The sequence below is a fragment of the Scaptodrosophila lebanonensis genome, unplaced genomic scaffold (genome assembly GCF_003285725.1).
Source record: "Scaptodrosophila lebanonensis strain 11010-0011.00,11010-0021.00 unplaced genomic scaffold, SlebRS2 tig00001412-arrow-pilon, whole genome shotgun sequence".
NCBI classification, from domain to species: domain Eukaryota; kingdom Metazoa; phylum Arthropoda; class Insecta; order Diptera; family Drosophilidae; genus Scaptodrosophila; species Scaptodrosophila lebanonensis.
This window is the reverse complement of record NW_022060739.1, coordinates 7751401-7775525: the sequence shown is the minus strand read 5'-3', so window position 1 is coordinate 7775525 and position 24125 is coordinate 7751401. Positions and strand designations below refer to the sequence as shown.

At 38.1% G+C, this 24125-nt stretch overlaps 5 protein-coding genes and 1 long non-coding RNA gene across 6 annotated transcripts; 3 read left to right on the top strand and 3 right to left on the bottom strand.

Annotated features, from left to right (window-relative positions):
- Positions 1-1730: 1730 nt before the first annotated feature.
- LOC115631005 (glycerophosphocholine phosphodiesterase GPCPD1) lies at positions 1731-6769 on the bottom strand. Its single transcript, XM_030527604.1, has 4 exons — positions 6126-6769; positions 4122-6066; positions 3905-4051; positions 1731-2004 (listed from the first exon to the last, which is right to left on the bottom strand). The coding sequence occupies exons 2-4, from the start codon at positions 6000-6002 to the stop codon at positions 1891-1893; spliced, it is 2142 nt and encodes a 713-aa protein (XP_030383464.1). The 5' UTR covers positions 6003-6066; positions 6126-6769; the 3' UTR covers positions 1731-1890.
- Positions 6770-7624: 855 nt separating this feature from the next.
- On the top strand, positions 7625-14767 carry LOC115631445 (chromosome transmission fidelity protein 18 homolog). The gene is made up of 12 exons (XM_030528189.1): positions 7625-8564; positions 8630-9218; positions 9320-9548; positions 9606-9722; positions 9782-9884; positions 9946-10085; positions 11195-11429; positions 11819-11994; positions 12788-12921; positions 12975-13201; positions 14471-14534; positions 14605-14767. Exons 1-12 carry the CDS (start codon positions 7665-7667, stop codon positions 14703-14705), a joined length of 3015 nt encoding a protein of 1004 aa, XP_030384049.1. The 5' UTR covers positions 7625-7664; the 3' UTR covers positions 14706-14767.
- Positions 14768-15185: 418 nt separating this feature from the next.
- Positions 15186-16302, bottom strand: LOC115631886. The gene is made up of 3 exons (XR_003996244.1): positions 16115-16302; positions 15710-16060; positions 15186-15482 (listed from the first exon to the last, which is right to left on the bottom strand). It is a non-coding gene; the product is annotated as an uncharacterized LOC115631886 (long non-coding RNA).
- A 114-nt stretch (positions 16303-16416) lies between these two features.
- Positions 16417-17019, top strand: LOC115631895 (kunitz-type serine protease inhibitor vestiginin-5). Its single transcript, XM_030528743.1, has 2 exons — positions 16417-16667; positions 16747-17019. The coding sequence occupies exons 1-2, from the start codon at positions 16574-16576 to the stop codon at positions 16956-16958; spliced, it is 306 nt and encodes a 101-aa protein (XP_030384603.1). The 5' UTR covers positions 16417-16573; the 3' UTR covers positions 16959-17019.
- A 1525-nt stretch (positions 17020-18544) lies between these two features.
- LOC115631740 lies at positions 18545-21901 on the top strand. Its single transcript, XM_030528579.1, has 2 exons — positions 18545-19254; positions 21577-21901. Exons 1-2 carry the CDS (start codon positions 19164-19166, stop codon positions 21795-21797), a joined length of 312 nt encoding a protein of 103 aa, XP_030384439.1. The 5' UTR covers positions 18545-19163; the 3' UTR covers positions 21798-21901.
- On the bottom strand, positions 21832-22383 carry LOC115631741 (chymotrypsin inhibitor SCI-III). The gene is made up of 2 exons (XM_030528580.1): positions 22194-22383; positions 21832-22113 (listed from the first exon to the last, which is right to left on the bottom strand). The coding sequence occupies exons 1-2, from the start codon at positions 22270-22272 to the stop codon at positions 21941-21943; spliced, it is 252 nt and encodes an 83-aa protein (XP_030384440.1). The 5' UTR covers positions 22273-22383; the 3' UTR covers positions 21832-21940.
- Positions 22384-24125: the final 1742 nt, after the last annotated feature.

Here is a 24125-nt window from a genome sequence, read left to right as displayed (position 1 = left end):
GCTGGGGGGACGCCAATGTTTTTGCTTTTCTCCACGAGTTCCGACCAGTCCGATGCGATTTAACAAACTGAAACAACACCGAAGGAATTTCTTTGGTCCACCATCAATGCTGGCTGCTTGCTTACTCGCCGTTGCTTGCGGCGCAGGCGCCTGCACTCAGCTCTCCAATTCCCCTTTGTGCTGACATTCGCCCAAAGTTGTTGTCTAGCCGTTTATGTGGGGTGTGTACATATGTGTGTGCATTTATTTTGGTTTGCAACACTGCGTATGAGTGATGGATTCACAAAATTTGAGAAAGCATTACAGTTGCGGAAGCATTGTACTGTGCCTTACTCACAACTTTTCGGTTTCAGCGCACAATGCAACGCTGCGTATGAGTGATGGGCTCGAACAGTTTGAGAAGCATGCCACGTTACAGTTGCGGAGGCATTGTACAGTTTGAAAACATTAAACTGTTCCTTAATCACAAGAAAGCAGTTAATTCTAATCACTATAAATATTAGTGACTTTTGCATAAAATATAACAAATTATTAACAAATTGGTGACTATTGCTATTACTGGAATTAAACTAATTATTAATAAAAAGAAAATCCTAAATAATAAAAAATCGCACTTTAGTCGTCATTTAAAAAATTTGAGCTACAGCTTTCTTCAGGCCTAGTTTTTCTTTTAAAACAAAATAAAATTAGACTTTGAAAGATTGGTTATTATATTTGTTATTATTTATATTTTTAGCTCTCTATAATCGCTTAAACAAATTTTTAATTGACGCTTCACGCTTCTCATGCGAAGCACTAGCCTAGTCACTTAATTAAATTCAAATTAAAAGCACAGCCCTGCTCCGCGCCTCTCATACTAACGACTTAGTGGAATCTTTTAAGCACCGACTACTGATGTTTCATTAACTAAATTACACATTAATATTCTTACAAGAGTCGGGAACCTAGTTGTTTTGAAATTTTTACTGTAATATCATGAAATAAAGTTGGGCTGCTTTGGAAATAATGTACGGAAACACACCCCCTTCCTATAATCGAGGACCTAATTTACAATAAGGAGCAAAAAACTAGGAAGCAAAGTAAATTGCTTCTCAAAATCTTGAAATTGTGAAAAACATTTCTGTATATAAGTACTTGTAGTACGAGTATATCTGTGGAAAAATGCTGCATTAATTTCCAGGTTTTTAAAGAAAATGATTAGAATTTTTCCATTTTCTTTACTCTGCATGAATAAGTTAACCGTACACCCCATTTTACAACACATGATTGGATTATAAGTACCAACCGATAGTCCACATGTGAAGACCAAAGTCCAGTACGAAAATAAAACAAACCATTAGATATAAGTATACACATTGCATTTCCAAACATAGTTCAATTTTTTTTATACATTTTTTCAATGTTATGTGACAAAAGAAATCGCTTTATTTTATAGAACAATTTTGAGTATATATGTATGTTAAATATAAATTGCAACGCTTTTTCTCTCTAATTGTGTTTGGGAACGTAACTTTGAAGTACAGAGCGTCGTCCTTATAAACTACGTATAAACCGTGGGAACAGAAAATGTGTCACAATTGTTACAAAGTAAGATGCATGATAGAAATACTTCGCAAGTTTAGTTTCATATCTTTGTGATTAAGCGAAATATCTTAAAATTACTCGTACTGTTTCCAATTAAGCTATAAAAACAAATGCAATTTGCTATTTGATCATAATAATTGTGTATATGAAGAGGTCCTCTAGGTAGCATTGTATATTTGTTTGTAAATGTTTAAAAATAAAGCGCAATAGCTTTTGGTGTCACTTGGCTATGGGTTGTAAGTAGAAGTAGGACTCGTCATTGCCGCATAGTTCATCTTTCTTTCTTTCTTTTTTTTTTTTTTTTGGTTAATTCTGCTGTTCCTCGTTGTCCGATGTATGCCAGACTCGGCCCATTTCCAGAGCCTGCAATTTGAGCAACTCCTTTTGGCTGTCCTTGGCCTGAAGCAGGAAAACGCTTTGCTGTTGGAAAGAAGTGGGAACGATTAAAACAAATGAGGGCTCTAGTATAGCAAGCGATACGTTCTTCAAATGCCCAGTATTATTTATTATTTACTTGCGAATTGCGCTAATAGCTGTAACTGGTTTAGTAGTACTTCCAATATTTTTCATACGATAGTTCGCTTATTGACTAATTTCAATATTAATTGAAGAAATTCCAATGTAGTTTTATAAAGTTTCGAACTATAGCCGTTAAATGAGAAATAATTATTAAATAACAAATTTAATTTTAAGCTAAGAAAGCACTACAATTAATAAAAGTAAACAATACGGTTACAAATGAAAAGATATTGACTAATTAGTGTTTGTTAAAAGCGAGACATCTTTTTTATAATGGTCGATTTTGAATCATAAAATTAAGTAATAATTTGAGCTGTATTATATTTTTAGGCAAAGAAAAACTTTGCTTCTGACTATTATGTAAGAAACGTTCACACATGCAAATATTTTGCACTCAAATTTGTTTTATTTTGGAGTAGCTTTTCAATAGTAATATTAAAAGAAATTAGATTTACAAAAAACTTTATTTGGAAACCTTTTCCTCTGACTTTTATGTAAAACCGAAGAAAATGTTCACACATTCAAATAATTTGCACGCATACTATATTTGTCTTACACTAAAAGTAGCCTTTCAAGAGAAATTTAAAAAAAGTAGCTTAATTGAAGCAAAAGATTCCTGACATTGATTCCTAAAATTGAACAGAATTTTATGCAAATGGTTTGCCTGACCATAGTGCGAAACGCTGATTATTTCTTGAATTTAAACTAAGCTGAAATAATAAAGAATTTAAATTCTATTCCAAATAATAAAACAAGTGTAAAACGCTGATTATTTCTTGAATTTAAACTAAGCTGAAATAATAAAGAATTTAAATTCTATTCCAAATTATAAAACAAGAATCCACTATTGGATTACCAGTCGAAAAAAACGAAATTAACAATTTAAAACTACTTTAAAGTTTTTATACCCTGTACCCGTAGGGTAAAAAAAGTATATTAGGTTTGTGCAAAGTATGTAACATGCAAAAGGAAGCATCTCCAACCCCATAAAGTATATATATTCTGAATCAGCATGACGAGAGAAATCGCATGTCCGTCCGTCTGTCCGTCCGTCTGGATGAACACGAGGATCTCAGAAACTATAGAAGCTAGAATAACCAAAGTTGGTACCCAGATTCTCCTATGCCCGAGAAAGGACGAGTTTATTTTATTTTTTGGAATTTTCCCCCCTTCCCCCGCTACAGAATTTCGTCAATAGCGTCCACATTTCAAATGCTACCTAAATCAAACTTTGCACACATAATTTATATATAATTATCTACTGTTCAAATTTTATTCAATTCGGTCAATTCTAAGAAAAGTTATTAGCGAAACAAATTCTCGCCAGTACAACCCCCCCAAACTGCAGCAACAAGTTCGCTCTTCTTCTTCCTCTTTTTGCTGATGCTATGGGCGAATATACCTTAATGTCGGAAGTTTACCTGGATACAGGGTATTTCACTGTCGGGCTTGCTCGACTGTAGCGTTCTCTCTTGTTTAATAACAAGAAATATTTCTAATAAATAATTCATGTGTGAAGTTCTTCAAAAGTTTTAAGGATGATAATACTTGTAAATCTAATTTTTAAACTCGAATAAAACTCAATATTTTTGAAATATTTTCTGAGCCCAACACATAGTATTATTTTGTTATGGCTTGGATTTAGTGTACGCCGTTAATTATTCTCTTTGTTATTGAACTGAACTATCAAGGTGCAAGATTTTATAAATACTGTAGGGTTCTAATTCAAGACTATATGCCAAAGGTTCCATCATTTTATTCATACAGGGCACAAAATGGACGTCTGTACTCTGGTACTCACCTTTACTTCCTTGGTAGTGAGTACATCCATCTTGTCATAGATGATAGCATGTAGACCCAATTCCTTAAGCAATTTGATAGTTTCTTTGGAATTGTTTTCATCGCCCCAGCAGAAAAGGACGAGGCCGCGCTCCTTAGCCAGGTTCACCTAAGAATCCGTAGGTGAGAGTCAAATGCAACCACTTGGGATGCAGCCTTGCTGTTCTTGAATCATTTACCTGGGTGGGATCACGCAGCAAGTCCTCCGTGTGCGCCACAATGCCTAACAGTTGCATGGCGCTGGCCGCCACAACCGCCAGCTCCATGGTGTTGCCACGCGGGTCCAAATACTTCTCGTACTTGGTGGTACGACCCAGTGATAGGAACATGACCGGATAGCGGTTCTGCTTGAATCGCAACATTGTGCAAATGTCAGGATCAAAGCAGCTGAACACAATACGACGCGTGCCCGCTTTTCGCAGCACCACATCCAAGATGCAGTCGATATAGAGATTGCGGTCCACAACATGCTCGAATTCCTCCTCCATACGACCATCCTGCAATCGTTGCGACCACTTGATTTCAATATTAAAGCCCACATGCACATCAATGGCATCCAGCACATCGGCCAGCTGTGGAAACGGCTGATGCTCCAGCAGATCGTCATTGTGGAAGGAGCGAGTCTCGCGCGACAAACCCTCAGCGGTATGATAGACCTTTAGCTTCTTCAACTGCTCCAGAGTAAGGTCGCGCATGGGCAAGGCGAGAAAGTCGTGCTCCTGCATGCTGCACTTGGATTTCAGCGATACATAGATCATAAAATCGTGGTAGACCACCGGCACCAGATCCTTGCTGAGCTGCACATCAAACTCGACCATGTCCGCACCATGCTCTGCCGCATTTTTCAGCGACGTAATCGTATTCTCTCGTATAACGGCATCCTTGGCTTTGAAACTGGTGCCCGAACCGCGATGGCCCACATCCAATCCCGTCCATTTGTTGTTCCAGTAGCGCGCATATGAGGTTCGCATGTCCATGTGAGCACAGAGCGAGGAGGGACGCACTATAAGGTAACCCAAACGCATCATACCAAGCGGTCTGTGGCCCTTGGCGCAAGTAATGGGCAACTCCAGATTACCCTCGGAGCGTTTAAACAAATTGGGCAGCACGTAATGGTAGCCCAGATGGAGCGGGGGTCCATCCTCTATAGCGACGCGCGAACTATACGCATACAGATCAATCAAATAGGCAGTGTTCTCCACATCACTGACCGTCAGGTGAAAGATAACCAAATCGTTGGAGCCACAGGCCGTGCCAAACTGCTCCTGCGGCTTCAGCTCGCACTCCTCCGCACTCAAGGTGACCACCTCGCAGAAGGCAAAGGCCGTCGAGTTCTCGGCGCCATTTTCGCGTGTGTCGTGCGTATCGTTGGACAGCGAATCCTCCAGCGGCGATACTGGCGTATTGGGACCAGCCCAATTGCTAGCTGAATCACCGCCAGCGCTCGGTATGCGCAAGTTCATGGGCGTCACCTTCACGAAGACATGCCGCCGTTTCATGCGCTGCTTCCAGGTGAAGGGTGCATTGAAGAATTTCAGCTGCACCATCGACTCGCTGGTCAACCAGCCGCGGTCCACCTTCTGGACGCCATTGATGCAGCCAAAGGTGTCCTCAGACTGCTGCAGCGTTTGCGGCTGTGCGTCCAGTTCCAGGACGCGTCGCGGCTTCAGATGCGTCTCCCAACGTCTCACCATCAGCTGCTCCGTCGACGGATCCACAGCACAGACCATATAGCGATATTCTGTCGAACAATGCCGAGGTATACACACATCCGCCGTCCACACATTGCCGTCATTCTCCTCATCCCTGGTCATTATGGCCGCTCCACCGTGCTGCCAGTTGCCCAACGCCTCGCAGCTGCCCACAATGGCTAACTGCTCATTGGGGTATATGTCGTCGGTCATTAGCACTCGAAAGGTCCATAGACGATTGGTGGTTATGTCGCCGTAGACGCGACGACTGCTGCTGCCGGCGTCGGGAGCCGCCCGACATGTGGAGGGCGCTGCCATGGCGTCGGCGTCGCAAGCCTCTGACTCATGGGTGGATAGCCAGCGTTGCATGTTGCTTTTGTTGCTATTGTTGCTGCTCCTGTCTCTGTGTGTGTTTGTGTGTGTGTCTCTCTCTCTGTGGGGCAAGTTGCGTGTATTATCTATCAGCTGACGTAAATGGACACTTTCTCTTACCTGCCTGCCTACTTGATTGGCCAAACCTCGATTCAAACTAAAATTGTGGACTATGACGAGCAACAATTTTATTGTATATTATTATTGTTGTTGTTGCTGTTGCTGCTGCTGCGACGAGAATTACGATAGCGACCCTGGGGTGCAAGGCAAATGTTGCGCTTTTGTTGTAAATAAACTACTGTTTCTGTTTCTGTTTTTTCTTCTTCCTTTTCTTCGCTTGCCTTGTATTTATTATTGTTGCTGCTGCTGTTGTTATTGTTATCACAAGACATGCATTTTTCGCTTTATTCACAATTTCGTTTTTGCAATAACTGTACGGCAGCGGCGGCGGCCTGGCCTCTAATTTCGGCTGTGCGTTGTTGCTTGTTGTTGTTGTTTTAGGTGGTCGCTGGTGTGTGTGTGTTTGTGCTTTTGTTATTGTATGCAAAAAGGTTACTCTGCTAGGCAAGAGCAGCTGTTCACACCATCATGACGTTCTTGTTTGCGTTCCCATTTGGAAATGGATTTTGAGCGCTTTTGTTGAACAAAGGCAGCTAAATATGTGACGGCGCAGATAATCGACACTTTCTTATACTTAGGCAACACTCTTTAGATAATTTATTGGGTAAAATGTAAATAAAAATATTTAAAACCTCCCTACGAATTAGCGCTGTTCACGCTGCCGCGAGAGCGACAAGACTGAGACTGAAAGAAGAAAGAAAAAAAATCAAAATCCACACTGACACGCGCACGCCTTGCCTTCCCAATGGGAAATCGAATGCGTTCCAAACAATAAAAATATGTACTAATTAACCTAATTAAATATATTCAATCAACATTAATTAAAATGTGTCTTCTTACTAATTTATTTTCTTTTAGAAAATATATTATGCACTTATATACTTTCAAGTTGCTAGGCCACTAATTATCGTTCATTTCGTTTGTGGATTTGGGTCACCTTGTTGTTTCCGTTCCAACTGATTCGTGAACTGATTTTCCTCTTGGCGCCAATCTGTTGCGATTTTGTAAACGAACCACGCAAAAAATAATAATATAATATCTAAGTAGAACTCTTAAATTAGCAACAATGGTTATTTTTTCTTTTTATCAAAAAGAGTTATAATAGTTAGACATAATTAATTTATATGTTATAGACAACTTCTTTAAAATCTTTACCAAAAAACATTTTTAAAATAAAATTGGAAAAGAAAAAAAATCCCTTTAAAATGTACAAATGGATTTCTATACGAAAGCAGTATATCTTTATTGATTAATTGAACTAATTTCTTAAGCTGAACTACAAGTTAAAATATAGCGCAACTAGTTCGTTCTTTCATATGGAACGTAGCCCACAAAATAGTATTTCATGCATGTGGCAACGCTGTGTAGACGTCAAAGTTGCTAGATTTTGTCCACTTTATTACTGGACTAACATACGTATTCTGTTATGTAGCAGGCAGCTTTGTTTTAAGTTCATGTGGTTGAACTGGTTCCCTGGTTTGTTCCCGCCCAAAACAAAAAGAGTCTTGTTTATGTTTTGCTCGCTAATCGGTTTCTAAAATGGATCAATATCCGGATGAGAATGAGGAATTTGAACTGCAATACCAGGATGAGCTGGAGATGCTGGATGACCTGCCCTCTGACCAACAGCATGTTGAATATGGGCCCACAACATCCAAGCAAGCGGCGGCGCAACGAGCGGCACAAGAACAGAAACTGCAGCTGCAACAGGTGGATAAAGGGGGCAGAGCACCCTTGCTGGACCAATCACAGCTGAGCAACTCCACGCTCCACTCGCCACAATTGTCGCAAATAACTTTTGGCCACAGTCAAGCGGAACCGGAAGGGAATGGAGCTCCAGTGAATCGACGCCTCTTTGGAACTCCAAAAGGGCCGCCACAACGTGGCTGTTCCACTCCCTTCCAGCGCATGCTGCCAATAAAAGAGGTTGTGCAGGAGGTGGCAATGGAAACGGAACCGCTGCTCAATGCTGCTGCCACGCAGCTGCAGGAGGTAGGACTGCGAAAGAGTAGTAAACGGCGCCTGGAGCGCGATCTCTTTGGGGACATTGATGATCTATATCCAGATGAGAGCTACGAGGATCCAATGGCCAAAAAGGCGCGCACCGAGGAGCAGCGGGACAATGAGGCAATTGAACGCATTCTCGAGCTGCGGCGCAAGATGCGGGAGACAAGCAAGACGGTGCGCCAGGATGAGGTGACGCGCCTGAAGGCGCTACATGAGTTCAAAATGCGGAATTTGTCCTACGAGATACCCACCTGGCCATTTCTAGCCGTGCAACGTAGCGATCTGGAGCGACTCTATGTGCGTTTCCACTCCGAGGACTATGAGACGCGCCAGCTGGAGCTCTTGAGTGCGCGCGGCTTTCGCCATGGAAGCATGTGTGGCAGTTTGCTGGGCGAGGCCAAGCAGCAGGTGTGGCAGGAAGCCAACGAGCTGGTAAGGAATGAAAAAGACCTAATTTAAGTTAATGTTTCAGAGCTATTTATTTGAATTCCTTCTAGGTGCTGCAGCGCATGGCGCCCGCCACACAATTGCCCGTTGCCGCTGCGCCGGCAGCCGCTTCGGGAGCGGAAACTGAAGGCCTTTGGGTGGACAAATATAAGCCACGCAAATATATTGATTTGCTCTCCGACGAGATGACCAATCGCAGTTTGCTCTACTGGCTGAAAATGTGGGACAAGGTCGTCTTTGGCAAAGAGTTCCACAGTAAGCAGGAGCAGACAGACGCTGCTGGTGGTGGAGGAGGAGGCGGAGGCGGAGCTGGTAATCAACAGCTGAATAGCTTCAACAAACGCACGGGGAAATTTGAATCGAATGGTGGTTGGCGTCAGCGTAAGCCGCGCCAGGCACTGAACACCAATGTTGATGAACTGGGCAGACCTATGCAGAAAGTGGCTCTACTGTGTGGTCCGCCTGGTCTGGGCAAGACGACGTTGGCGCACACAATCGCCCGACATGCTGGCTATAATGTGCGTGAGATAAACGCCTCAGACGATCGCACTCCAGAGGCCTTCAAGCTGGCATTGGAGAATGGCACACAAATGTCTTCCGTGCTGAATGTGGATCGGCGTCCCAATTGCATCATATTGGGTGAGTTGGGGGCCTTGGAGAGCTCTGTCTATAGATGATAAATAATGCTAGACAAGTTAGAAAAATCCTGAACTAAAACTCAAACCTTTACTGCCTTGCAGATGAAATCGATGGCGCTCCCCGTCAGTCCATAGAATATCTGGTAAAGTTCGTTAACGACGGCATCTATAGCAAGGCGAAAGCCAAGGGCGCCAAAGCCGTGCACAATGTGCTTAAACGACCGATTATTTGTATCTGTAATGATATCTACGATCCGGCTTTGCGGGCACTCCGCCAAATGGCTTTCGTCGTTAGGTTTCCGCCCCTTGATTCAGCACGTTTGGCAGAGCGGTAAGTTCTTCGATTCGCTGCCTTAAACTTGATCTAAACTGATCTCCAAATTGGCAGACTGTTAAAAATTGCACGAAGGGAACGCCTGCAAACAGATTTTGGTTCACTGATAGCGCTGGCCGACAAATCGGGCAACGATGTCCGCAGCTGTATTTCCTCCATGCAGTTCTTCAGGTAAGTTGGCGGCACACAAACCTCTTGTATATTTTCTCTAATTCCTTAATGGATTGCAGCGCCCAGCAACAGAGTCTCTCACTGCAGGATGTGCTTAACAATAATCTGGGACAAAAGGATCGCTCGCAGGGCCTCTTTGATATTTGGGGCGCTATCTTCAGGGTATGCTCTCAGACCTAATATATATTATTATTCGATTTCTCATAGTTGCTTTATCTCTTAGATACAACGTCCCAAAAAACAACTGCAACAGCGCAATAAAACAGAGGAGGAGGAGGCGCAGGTCACTATGACGGACATGTCGGTGGCCACACGGGTGCGAAATGTGCTCGATGTGGTGCATTCGGGTGGTGATTACGAGCGGTATGTTGTTATATACCTAAGAAGAAACAGAAAAGCTATTTCTTAAGTACAGCTTATTTGTGTTATTAAGACAATAGAGCGATACATAGTCTATATGTCATTGAATGGAAAGTTACTGTCAAGAAACAATTTACAGCTCTGGAAAAACATAAAATAATGGTCGCAGCGATTTGTGATTTGTGATCGATCATTACTGATTTCACCTGCTGATCGCTCCGATTTGTGATTCATTTTAGTAAAAATGTCAATCGCAAAAACAATAAAACAATCGGGAAAATATTATGATTTCATCACAAGCGATCAGTAATGATCGATCACAAATCACAAATCGCTACGACCTGCTGAACGTGCCCAATGAATTAAGTTGAAAATGTGAAACATTTTTTAAGAAGGGGGAGCAACAGTGTTATTGCTTTTAGGTTATTCCTTTTGGTTCGTATTATATATTTTCTGTATTAATTTTATAAATGAATATCAGAATATGTTTATCAGACTATGTTAATCTGACTATGTTTATCAGACTATGTTGATGGTTCAAGACTATCTAATTCGAACTCTAAGCGTTGGCATAGACCGTGAAAATAAATAATAAATATATTATTACTAATTTTCTAAATAGTTTACGGAGTAATTTAAATATTTGCACATTTTTTTTACAATATATCGATTTAAGTTTATAAATATTCCTAACATATTTTTTATTACATACCTAAAAATCATCGTAGAAAGCTACGACGCTCGTTTTGGAATTCTTCGTACATTTTCAATACGATTTTATATTATTAATTTACTTTAAAGTTTTAACAAAATTAGTCTTACTTTTTATGAAATTTTATTATAAGATTAGGATCACTTCAGAATTCTATACATATGAATTAACAATTGGGTTAAGATGATAAATAATATGTATATATTTGATCAGAAATTTTGTACTCTATTTTGTTAAACTTTTTTTTTTTTTTAATTTCTTTCACCTGCTATCGACTTTTGATCTTTTTGATCTATAGAAATTATTTATTACTTTTGTAAGGATTGGGGAAATTTAAAAACTGTCTCTTTAAACATTTTAGTGCTTTTATTTATTCTTTTTGTCTCTGCTATCTTTTCAGTCTCACCCAGGGAGTGTATGAGAACTATTTGCAGCAGAAAATGCCGGATCCAAACTTCAATGGCGTTTGCGAGGCCATGCAATGGTTTTGCTTCTCCGATGCGCTGCAAAATCAAATATCGCGACAGCAAAACTACACAGTCTATCCGTATTTGCAGTACGGGTTTGTGGTGTGGCATCTCCTTTTTGCCACACTGGCTTGGCCGAAAATTGCATTTCCTACGCGTGGCTTTGAGGTATGTACGATAAAGTGAGCGAGGCCAGAGCCTCATAAGCGTCATCGTCATCATCATCGTCATCGTCATCATGGTTATATCTTTTCATTTTGCATGTGGCTTTCAAAGCACACAGAGGCAGCCATTGCGTCTCATGGCAACTCATGTATTATGCAGGCATCATTAGCTGGCGCTTTTGTGCCCAAGCCTCGAGCAAACAAACTTTGCTGCGGCCAAGAAAAGTGTATAATCAACACAATCAAGCCATGTAATTTTTTGTGCATTATGTGCCTCAAATGCAATCACAAGATTAATGAGAGTTCTGCATAGATTTCGCATCGTGTTGACAATGTTTACATTACAGCTACACTTATCTACTTCAACTCCATCCCTTCATTCCTTCCTTGCAGTTCAATCAGAAGAGCACGAACCAGCGCAACATCTTTCAAGCCTTTCGCAAGAGCATCACGACGGCAGCACAGGGCATTGGACAGGGTAGTGTACTATTAATGGACACTGTGCCGCTGGTGAGGCGCATTATATCGCCGCAATTACGCTCGGTGGCGGTTCAACTGCTATCACAAAAGTAAGTAGCATTAAGTATTTGTAGCTTGTAGCTTGGCATAAGCTTCTATTTCTATGGAAGCTGTGTGGCCGTAAAAGGGTAGGAAAAAACGTACAGCTAAGAAGAAAACAAGCTGGTCTAAATAAGGCTTACATATCGAAAAGAATGAAAGCTTCAATCTACAAGTATCAAATAGTATACAAATTAAACTAGATTGAAAGAAACTCTCTTCTTGAACCCGCTAGATATGTCGTCTACAGGAGAGAATATAGGTTAGGTGAGAGCGGCAAGAAGAAGAAGAAGAACACTTCAATATCCAAATATGGTAGATTGATCTAGCTTGAAGGAAAGCAATTTTTTAAGTTTCTTTTTCGATAATTTTTGGAAATTAAAACTCATCTTGAACATTTTCGAAGAGTGCTCTATATCTTTTGAAGATTTGATTCTAAAGATAGGGATAAAAAGAAAAAAAAGACTTGTGAGTCAAAGAGTGAATTGAAGCCAGAACTGTCGATCCATATGGTTAATTTTTGCAGTTCCAACAACCTTAAAAAGACAAAAGAAAGTTATTTTTTTATGGCAGACATTATGTCAAAGTCGCTTGAGTTAAATCTTCAAGAAAAGTAGTTCTTCTGAAAGCATTCTCTCTTTAGTTAAGGGCTAAGCAAACAGCTGAATGGGATCAGAGAATAAAAATATTAAATATATATATATTCTAAGGTTAAGTTTATCAAAATGAAAACATTGCTCCCTCCATTTAGTTAGCTTTGTATTACAGTTTTTTCTTACCTTAAATATATTCTTAATTTCCCAGAGAGCAATATGATTTGCGGCACACCATACAGGTTATGGTTGATCTCGGCTTAACATTTGTGCAAGTCAAATCTGTGGAGGGTCATTATGTCTTTCAAACTGAGCCCGATTTGGATGCATTGTCCGCCTTTCCAGGTAAGTATGCCTCGATAAAACCAATCATCTCTCTCACTATTTGGCTGACGCAGGTTTTCCGGGCATTACGCTGCCCTACTTCAGTCGTCAGCTTATAGCCCGCGAGGTGGATCTGGAACGCATACGTCGTGCGGCGCCCAAGAGCAATGATTTCGATCCAATAGCACCAACAACAACATCATCTCAGCCAGCCACAAAGAAAACTTCACCGCATTTGCCCAATCATTTGAGAACATTGAAGCCAAAACAAATTAGTGCTACGAATGCGCCGAAACAGCAGGTAATGGTATTCCTTTCGCATCCTGCCACTTGCTTTGAGTGCAGCTAAAATTTGCATGCCAGCGATATATTGTGTGAATAGATATATATGCGACTCATATGTCTTGCATTTACTTAGCAGCAATTTGCTTGCAAATTTGTTGGCTCTTTCAATTTTGTTATTTTGCGCATACTCTTACATTTGACCATTTGGTTTGGTAGCTTTTTGCAACCCTCGAACATCGCCTTCGCTCGCACCGCCGTACCTGGTCCAGTTGTATCATTGCGTAAATCCCACAAAAGCTAATAACCCATAAGGGGATTGGCATTCGGGCCATAATGTGGGATAAACGCAAACCAACATTTATTGCCCATCTTAAACGAAAGTGACTGCCGCTTTGCTTTTCCTTCTTTTGTCCTCGGCTTTATGGTTTAACTCAGCAGTCGAGCGCTCTGTGCGCAGCTTTTTTATTGCATTGATGATCTCTGTTGCAGCTTCTTCGTTACTCTAACTTGTTTATCTTATGGCTATTGAGATGAATATACTATACTTCATGTATAACCATCAAATTTATTTGCTTCCTAAAATTATTAAAAGGTATTTTTGAATTTTTAATTTACATTAAAAAAAAGTAAAATGATAATTTTATAATTCGATATGAGTGCTAGCTACCTTGCGTTAAATTAGATTTTTAATTATAAATTAAAGATTTTATTTTAGATTATAGATTTTCACAGTTTACAGATTCGAAAATTTCATTGTTTGCTCTGTGTTTTGGCTTCAGCTTTCTTCGGATCATGTATGACGTAGTGTCGGATCTTCTTCAGAAGATTACTTGTATTGTGGAAATTAGGTACACTTTGCAGATGATGTGCTTTCCTCAATGGTTGATGACTTTTCCGCTCACCACTGCTGTGGTTGTAAAAACGGAATAATATTGAGGGAGTTAATCCGACGACCGCTAAAGTTATTTGCTGTATCGCATGTAGAACCATTTGCCAGTTAATAATGCTTTTCAATAAAACGTTATTTTCTTTATTATATTTCTAATCTCTATCATAGCGTTATAACTATTAGGTTACTTTTAAATTAGTACACTAGTCTTTAAATATTTAGATCGATATCAATATAACTTAACAATACATGTCATAAAGTGTTATCTAAATGGATTTCTAATTTATTGGTATACTTATTTTATTTTAATTGCAACACATTTTATATTTTAAATTTTTATTTATAAATAAATAGAATTCTTTTATTAATATTAAATTTTCTTTTCCCTCATTACAGCTTACCAAAGACTTCTTTGGACGAGTTCAACACAAATCTACTGCATCGTCTAAAATTGAAGAAGGTAAGTGAGCTCTTTAAACGCTACTATCTCCGTTTTTATCAATCAATACTTCTTCACTTCACATTTATAGCAAAAACAGATGCAATTGTTAAAAGCCCCATTTGGTATCGTTATAAAGAGGGCTTCAATAATGCGGTGCGTAAAGATGTGCACCTACACGAGTTGCTCTAACATTGATTATTAATTTGTTGACAAAATACTTAAATAAAACCTTAAAATATATCTACAAAGGAGTTGTCCATGCCATTGTGGTATGACTAATATTATTGTTGATAAATTTTACTGATGGCTTGGGCCTGGGCCCCCACATTAACAACACTATTATTGACTGCTCTATATTATTTTAGGAATATCTATTTATTTTTAAAAATATCACTTATTTTTATCTTAGCCCTGATAGCGATAGTCAAAAATAAGAGATAATATATGTTAAATTCAAATGGAATAAAGCTTTTATTTGCAAAATTTCGTATATATGATATAAAACAAAAATACTCTTCAAGGAAACCCAAACCAATTTTTACTATTTTTTTAGAAAGTAACCGAACTAGTTTATAATATTAACATAGTCTAGTCTATTAAAAGTGTAGATAGTCTGATTTAAAAGGAACTTTTATGTATCTCCTTAAACTGCATTGTCAATGTCTCTGATAATATTGAAAAAGATGCAACTAAAAATAATAATATTCTTCATTTATAACAATATAGATTTTCAGGTAAGTTTAAAGAAATTTTTTGACTACTAGAAACTTACTTCTAATAATGTGAAAACACAGCCTTAAGATTTTCAAGTAGAAGTGCTAGGAATTCCTTCTAACTTTTATAATTTCTAAAGGTATTTTTGAAATAACTATAGCTTTCTTCGCCAAATTCGATGTACACAGTCTTCTGGTTATGTGTAATATCAGGGTAGACATGGAACTGCAAAGCGCCATTTTTCTGGATTTTCTGTACGGGAGAAGAAGATAAATTAATTGGGTGGTTAGCGATTGATCTCCTCAAACTCGTTTTAAAATTGTAAACAAAAATGTAGTTGTAACATATTTAAAGGTTTCGTAATAATTTAATAATGTTATTTCTAGATGTTCGCCATTAATGGTTATCAAAGAAATCAGCCCTAGTTCTTATTAAAATTGCTACGAAAACAACGTTCTATATAAGTGTATGGTACTTACTAAGAAACCCCAGCTTAGCTTAAAGCAGGTTGACAGTTAAAAAAACAGTTCGTTTTGTTCACTTCCAGTGTAAGTGACTTACACTATTCTACTTATTCGTATTCTACTTATCTTGTACCTATCTTGTATAGTTATCGTTGTGTATTGCTGAATCAATGACAAAAAACGTTTGTATAAATAGGTATTTATAACTATTTTCCCCACTAGCGGGTGGAATTTTTTTAAACTCTCGCCCCACTAAAAACTATCTCTGGTTTGTAAGAAAAATCTGTTGTATGAATAGGTATGTATAAATAAACTTATTAATCTGATAAGGTTTCACTTTTAGGGGTCGTCGCATCTCCCTCTGAGCTAAATGAGAATAAAATAGCTTAGCTTGAATTTACAGATGAGTACAAAGCTTACATTGGTTGCCGAGTGCGTGTCTACCAATTGTTATTTCGATTTCGTTATCTGGCTCCGATTACTGTTTACACTCTCCAGTCGCGCGAGTTCATTGTTTAAAACAACTGGGGGTCATTGGCAATTCGCAATTAAAACAAATAACACTTGCATTCGCCTATGTTTTTGACTGTGAGTTGAAACTGCATCTGAGCTGATCTCCGGCCGACTAGCGGTGACTAACTGATATGCTAAATGCTGAGCTAGCTGGCTCGGCTAGTGTAGCTAAATAGTCGTATAGGAGGAGAGGGTCGCTTATCTCCGCCACATTGAACTCATAGCTAAAGGCTATCATTAGCGGTCGGCGGGGGCTTTAACCGTCCGTCCGTCCGTCTGTCCGGCTGCTCATTTGTTCGCTTCGCTCGCTCACGAGCTGAACAGAAGCCGCTTATGTGTTGAGTGTGAAAGTCCATAGAAATAAAGATGTCATCGTCTCGATCATTATTGATATTGCTGTTCGTAATTTTGAGCTGCACCTGTTTCTCAGTTGAGACGCGGTTTGTCGCCACCTTGCCGAGTGAGTTTTGAAAATATATGTATATTTTGTATGTGTGTGTGTGTGTGCTCTCAGCCGATTATGAGTCGAACCATTTCAGACATTTGCAAGCAGCCGCCGCCGCACTCTGTAGGGCTATGTACCATTGAGATCGAGGGCTTCTATTACGATCCCAACACGCAGGACTGCAAGATGTACTCGATCGGGGCCTGTCGTATGACACCCGGCCAAAGTTTTGGCAGCAAACAGAACTGCTTGGCCACATGTGTGCGAGGCACGCGTCGCATTCAAGATCTGCATGTAAATGAATAAACTAATTGAACGAAGCTCTGAATAAATAATACTCCGGATCAGCCGATATGTACGTCTAAAATTCTTTCTCTGCTCTATTCTGCTGCTCATTACGCGCAACTCGCCATGCACTAATTACTAATAATTATCAAAGCAATGACGCAACTGCTTTCAGTTTCTCTCATACGCTATAGAGTGGGAGAGTGTTGTGACTAGATTGTTGATTGTCTAAAAACATTTTTGAAAAATTTTTCCTTAACTCGCCAATCTACACCGTATTACTTATATCTTGATGGGAATATTCATTCTTAAGTAATCAGCTTTGGGAAGATTCTAAAAGCAGCTGTGATTTGATGTTCGATCTATCTAAAAAATATTTGATAAATTTATGAAATCAAATTTTTTATAAAAACGACCCTTTTTTGACATTATTTAAAAAAAAGTATGTTCTTATTAAGAAAACTTTTCTTATTTTGAAGGATAAAGTTGGTAATATACTAAACAGGAAACTAAATTGATTTTATAAACCTGTATTGCTCGTGTACGATGTATGAACAGAAGTGCGAGAATTCGAGATACCGGAGCACTTATTATAGTAGAGTATAGCACTAGGAATCAACTAACTGAGATCTTTCAGGAACCCTTGATTTTTAAAATTGCACAATGAGATCTTAAGAGCTTCACTAGATATATAATGTACCTATAGTTATAATGATCTCTATGCTCTACATAATTGTAGTTATAATCCAAGAAAACTATATTCGAAGCATATGGATTATGGATAAATATAAAAATATCCTACAGCTGCTATTAAAGGCGGCCTTTTTCTTAAAAAAGTCTGGAGTTTTGATGAATTATGAGCTGGAAAAGAGTAGCCGTGAAGAATTCTTAATTATCAGCAGGTAGGTTGTAATGTAAACCCGGAATAGGGAAAAGTTTAGCAAATAAGAGTATTCTTCTATTGACGCACCAGCTTCTGAAAGAAGAAAGCTGGTAAAAATCTATAATTATTACCAGTTCATCCCTAAGTTGTAAGATAAATAGAGAAAGTATGGAAAATATGGTGTGTATATGTTTGTAATAAAGAACTTTGTGTGGTTGATGGAGATGACGACTTGAGAAAGACAGATCGTTAACACTTCTTGTACCCTTCCTAATTAACAATTAGACTTCAAAACAGATCGAGAATTGAGAAACCATAAAGCATAAGTGAAGAAGAATATAAAATAGAGTATTCCCCGGCCGATCTCTGTCGTTTATGCTTCGTGGGGAAACGTTGTGAAATTTTGTTGAGGTGGCCCGGTTCAATATGCTAGTGATAGCGTATACATACTATATACTCGTTCTATATGGGCGTTATGGCGTAAGCATGATTTTCGGTATTGCAGCCCTGGTATGGTGACGATGGCCTTCTTAAAACGGGCATCCACTGGATTTAGCTGGCCGTTGAGCTACTATTTTGCTTGCGAGACGGCGTTGTTCCGAACGTTTGTTATCATCAAAGTAGCAGCGACGACCGCCTAGCCAGATTATGATGAGTATTGGCTTTTGTTCGAGGTTTCGAGTCGAGCTTGACGCGTAGCCGACAACAGAAATCGAACAGCTCTACGACCAAGTGACCAAGTCGCGCAATTATTTTGGCAATCGAGCAAAATTCGGTCATTATCTTGAAGTGCTGCTCTTATAGCCTTGACTCCCAAAGTTTCCCCAAACCCCAAGTTAACGAACGTCTATGACTTTCGCAGTGTGTGCCACCGAACCTGTCGATAATTTTTTCAGTATAAAACGCGCCACTGCCTCATTCGGTTGCGACAAACCATTTGATTCTGCACTGGGACTGAACTTTGGTGCCATTGTTGCCTGCCTGTCTAGTATAAAAGCTCGTTAATTCTTTAAGAATAAAGCGGCAACAGTGCGCATATCAATAGAGAACGCGCATACTATACTACTACTATATATTACATACATATATACAAAAACATAATACAAGTATACTACTCAGTATACCTCCCATACACTAGACATTTATGGCGAGAAACTGCTGCTGCGCATTTGCCTTAAGCGCGCCCCAACTCTCAGAGACAGTCGACAGCAAGTCTATGGCCATACTGACGGTAACTGTACCAGCGGCAGTACAAAATAGCTGAATTGTGACAATTCCAGCCTAGCCCAGCCTAGCCAGCTTAACCAAGAAAGTGATAAACAAATAACTGTCCAACACACAAAATGAAGAGCCACAATTGCTTGCAACCCTTGCTGTGCCTCCTGCTCCTGCTGGTCATGTGTCTGGAACGCCAAGTGGTGGCAGCACGAGTGCGTAAGTATAAATAAAACAACTATAAATGGTACAAGCTCGATTAAATGGTGACAGTAAGCTGCTAATTTCATAAAGGCTGAGCAGGCATATTTACTCAAAATTCCTCTACCCGTAGGGTAAAAAGGGTATATTAGGTTTGTGCAAAGTATGAATCAGGCAGAAGGAAGCATATACTTGTATTCCTGCTCAGCTTGACGAGAGAAATCGATCTAGACATGTTCATCCTTCTGTCCGTCTGTCTGTCCGTTCGTCTGTCCGTCCGTCTGTCTGTCTGGATGAACGCAAGGATCTCAGAAACTATAAAAGCTAGAATAACCAATGTTGGTATCCAGATTCTTCTGGAATTCAGAATTTATCCAATATTGTCCACATTTCAAAAGCTACATAAACCAAACTTTGCGCACGCAATCTATGTACAGTTATCTACTTTAGCTTTTGACAAAACTATAATAAATCCTTGGATATAATTATTTAAAGAAGTGTTAACTCTTAGTCATTTACTATAAATTGTATTGTTGCCGTAACGGTGTTGTTTTGCATTTTAAATGCTCTGTTTTGCATTCGCAACGTCAGTCCAAGAAATCTTTATAATACTTCCATATATGTATATACTATCATCAATCAATGTGTACATATATTGATTGCATGCAATTGGCACGCGCCAAGCTGTTTATTCATACACTATATTAAAAGGGTGTTTATATTTAAATAGACCTAATTCAGTTTTTACACGGTAGATTGTTTCCAAAAAAACGGTATAAAATAAAACCGTGTAAAAAATAGGTGATTCGTTCCTATCCCTAAAACTTATTAAAATCAGCGAAAAAACAAGGATTTATGTTTATTTTATTTAATCAAATAAATAATGAGCATAACGGCCCATATAGCAATGGTTTCCCCTTGGTGTGAGTTTATTTAATTATTTTGTATTACACCTAATTCTGTTTTTACACGGTAGATTAGTTCCAGAAACAACCGTGTAAAAAAATGCATTGATCATATACAAAAATAGGCGATTGGTTCCTTATATCTAAAGAAATATATATGAATTTTTTAATTTTCAAACCATGTTATATCAAAATCGTGTAAAGAAATACCGTGTAAAAACAGAATTAGGTGTATAAAGATATCTCTTGAAAAGTCCACGTTCTAAATGATTTGAAATGTGTTTTTTTAAATATTTTAATTAAGAAGAGAAAAAGTTTCATTTGTTTTAAAAGTGATTTTTTTCAAAAGTCATATATTATAAGTATCTAGTATTTGGATTAGTTTCCTTGTATATGGAAAGTAGATTGAACTAAGAAGTAAAAGTTCCCCTTGTTTTGAAAACACGCACCAGAAAATGTATGTGAAAAACATATATTTTCATCAGTATGAGTGAATAAGTACAGTTGTTTTCTTTTTTTCAAAGTTCGTCCTCTATGTTTTAAAAATATATAGCATGAACTGAATTCCTTAAAAAATAATTCCTTTTATCAATATTTTTCTGATTGGTTGAACTTAGACGACAATTTTCGATTTGCTTTAACATTTACAGAACGAAATGAATTCTTCAAAAATTATAATTATTTTTGCCTATATTAGTGTATTAAGTACAGCATTTCTTTAGTATTTCTGCAGAATCCGCTTGTTCAAAGTATTCTTCCTTCTTTGAGTAGCAAAACAAGATCTTCTTCCTCAGCTGCTCTAAATATTTCATGAAAATTTCTAATATTGGAAATGAGGTCTTGAAAAATCATAATTTTGTTTCATATATACTACATATATGTTTTCTTTAATACTTATTAGTATTAGTATTTCTGATCTCAAATGCTAAAATTTGTTGAAGGTGTTTAAATATGTATAGAATACTAATAGGAGAATTAGTGTTACGAAACACATAACACTTGTACTTAAAACGAAGACTAAGAAAAAAAAATATCCTTAATTAAATTTATTAATAATATAAGGTCGAATAATGTTGATATCTGCCTAGCATGGTTTAAGATATTTAACGAACAAAGCTTCTTTTCAACACAAATAAAAACAAAATCAGATCTTCCAAAGATCTATTCTTCAAATGGTGATCCTTACAGCTGGACATCAAGTTCTATAATGAATCATGTTAGGTTTTCTTGTTTTTAAATCAAAACGAAAGGTGTCTCTTAATTCGTAAGAAGTGTAGAATTCGAACATTAGTAACCAGTCCTTCATGAAGACCTGCTCTCCAAATGGTAGCTCCGCACAGGTATTTGCACAGCAAGCTGACACACTTCATTGAGTTTATTGAGCGTCTACTCTACACTTTTCTGTCTGCATATTTTAAAACCAAATCTCTTTCAGGTGATCTCTGCCAAGTGAAGCCGAGCACCAGCAGCCTGTGTGTGCCCACCACACTGGGCATATATTACGATCCGGAGACCCAGCATTGTCGCTATATGGGCTGCAGCAGTAAGAAGCTCTTTGCCACACTGGAGGATTGCGAGAAAATCTGCAACAATAAGCGGCATATCCGGATACGCATGAATACGCAGTCTAGTAGACCCAATGAGACGACAAAGTGATGAACCAAAAGCACAAATAAAACTATAAAATGTATATATGTATAGTATGTCTTGATATTTGTATGATATTGTAAATATAGTATGTTAAGTCGAAGCTCAAAGTACACTTAATTTTTATGTCATTCATGCGCTATTTGTTATTGTTAAACATCACGACAATTGTATTCGCACTCCGCTTTAGTGGTAAAGCGATTATCGTTCCCGCCACAGCCCCCATAGACGAACTGCTCGCAGTGCCGCTTGATAGGATTGTAGGCATAGCTCTCCACATAGCCGAAGCAGCGACCGCTGATCGCTGGCTCCAGGCACAATTTCACTGTCGAATGATTGTTATTTAGTAAATAGTACACATTAAAGATTGACAATCCAATATTTGATGTTTTATATTTAAACTACCGCGTTTGGAGGCTGCCTCTCCAGAGCCGTACAGCAGACACACCAGCCAGAGGCACAGTCCAATGCTAAGCCAACGCATTGCCAGACGCGCCTCGATGCTTAAAACCAACCAACCAACCAATCGACCGACCGACTTACTCTTTAACACCCAACGTACTGTGCTCTAGGTTTGTTTTTTTCCCAACTATTTTTTCTGCTTTGTTTTCCTACCGTGCTTTATTTCTATTTTTGCCAAGACTCAACATTGACCAAGTTAGCTAATGTGCCAATCACACCTTACTGAGCGCAATAATGGAATCGGCCATAGTGAACACTAAGCTACCTACAGGCCAGCAAAGACAGGTTTATTTATAAAGACTGGAATAATATAATATAGACTGGAAAGACTTCATTATCAAAATATTGTTGTAGAGTGCCATGCAAGTTTAATTCTGATTCCATATTTAAAACTCTTCTCATAAACAATTTTTTTTGTCAAATAAAAACAGCATCATTAATATCTTATAATTGATATTCCATTTACAGTAATTTCAGCTTAATATATAAGATATATTAATATATAAGATATTTCATTAATAATATTTTTTAATATATGCCATAGCTGGAGTTAGTATTTTTATAAAGCGAGAAAAAAGAGCGATGTATCCTGTTACTATTATTTTCCTATTATGCTTGGATTGCTTTGTAGTTTTACTATATATCTCTCTTGAATGTTGGGCTTTTATTGCCTTGATTTCGTTTATAATGGTTCTGAACAACACTTGTGGATTAAAAGCTACAAAGCTGTACTAAATAATAAGTAGTTTGCTAATTTGTTTCTAATCAACACAAAGCTGGCCTTCGTACTCGTATTAGTGCGTAACGCTCAGCCTACTTTTCGTTAATCTGAATATAGATTTCAATATAGATTCCTCTTTTTATAGATTTGTATTCAATTTGTTTCTGTAATAAGCGCATATTGCCGGCCACTGATCTAAATAAATGAAATTGATTTTAGGACTGAAGATAGAAGATGACGTGTTGAATACGTTTGTAATTTAAGTTAAGTTTAAGTTAAGTAAATTATAACTAATTAATATGTATATAAAGAACGGGAGGTTGTTGGGTTGAAGAAAATAGACTTTTAATTTGTTCAGGTTGATGGGATTAGTTGTAAGTTATATTAAGTGTGTAAAGAAAGGTGTAGATTTAATAACGGATGAAGGAGAATTGAAGAATGAATTTAGAACATGATTTAACAGAATATGAGCTAATAAACAAAAACATATATTTACATTCTTCAAGCCGTTAAGTCAATGCTTATTTGAAAATAATACTGAATTATTAAGCTCAGCTTAAGTCATATTTAAAACACTTTCTTTTTTACTTATTTTGTTTATTTTTTCAAGCGATAAAAAAACTCCCAATAATAAGCTGGTAACCAGTTAACACTTGTTTATTTATTTATTTTTAATGAATAGCCTAACATTTATAGCCAACATTTAAATAAATTGAATAATTACAGCTTCCTATGTCTTTATATAATGACTGTTAGATATCGTCAGGTTGGGAATTCAAAAGATCTGTGGACCCTAACAGCGTTATAACTTAGCAGCATTATAGCTACACGTTAGAGAAATGGGCATGGGTCGGCTTATTTCAAACCACCTCTACTACACAGCTTTATAGCTTACCAGCATCTCAGGTTAATAGCGCCACACCTTTACGTGTTAATAGCGTCGCTACCTAAAGATCTGTAGACTATAGTTTAACAGCAGAACAGTTTAATAACGTCATACCCTTACACATCAAATGAGTTACAGCTTAACAGACTAAAGACTGCTAATATTACAGAGAATTTTAAAAAGATTTTCCATCAAAAGCATTGAATTATATGTGAAATATTGCTTAAAGACTTTTAAAACTATCTTTTTAATGGAGTTTCCAATGAAA

Coding starts and splice junctions, on each gene's coding strand:
- LOC115631005 (XM_030527604.1), bottom strand. CDS start 6,002: ATGCAACGCTGGCTATCCACCCATGAGTCAGAGGCTTGCGACGCCGAC. Junction 4,052..4,121: donor TGCTGCGTGATCCCACCCAG/GTAAATGATTCA, acceptor ACGGATTCTTAG/GTGAACCTGGCTAAGGAGCG. Junction 2,005..3,904: donor TCACTACCAAGGAAGTAAAG/GTGAGTACCAGA, acceptor TCTTTCCAACAG/CAAAGCGTTTTCCTGCTTCA.
- LOC115631445 (XM_030528189.1), top strand. CDS start 7,665: ATGGATCAATATCCGGATGAGAATGAGGAATTTGAACTGCAATACCAG. Junction 10,086..11,194: donor TCGGGTGGTGATTACGAGCG/GTATGTTGTTAT, acceptor CTATCTTTTCAG/TCTCACCCAGGGAGTGTATG. Junction 12,922..12,974: donor TGCATTGTCCGCCTTTCCAG/GTAAGTATGCCT, acceptor TGGCTGACGCAG/GTTTTCCGGGCATTACGCTG.
- LOC115631895 (XM_030528743.1), top strand. CDS start 16,574: ATGTCATCGTCTCGATCATTATTGATATTGCTGTTCGTAATTTTGAGC. Junction 16,668..16,746: donor GTTTGTCGCCACCTTGCCGA/GTGAGTTTTGAA, acceptor GAACCATTTCAG/ACATTTGCAAGCAGCCGCCG.
- LOC115631740 (XM_030528579.1), top strand. CDS start 19,164: ATGAAGAGCCACAATTGCTTGCAACCCTTGCTGTGCCTCCTGCTCCTG. Junction 19,255..21,576: donor AGTGGTGGCAGCACGAGTGC/GTAAGTATAAAT, acceptor AATCTCTTTCAG/GTGATCTCTGCCAAGTGAAG.
- LOC115631741 (XM_030528580.1), bottom strand. CDS start 22,272: ATGCGTTGGCTTAGCATTGGACTGTGCCTCTGGCTGGTGTGTCTGCTG. Junction 22,114..22,193: donor AGAGGCAGCCTCCAAACGCG/GTAGTTTAAATA, acceptor ATCATTCGACAG/TGAAATTGTGCCTGGAGCCA.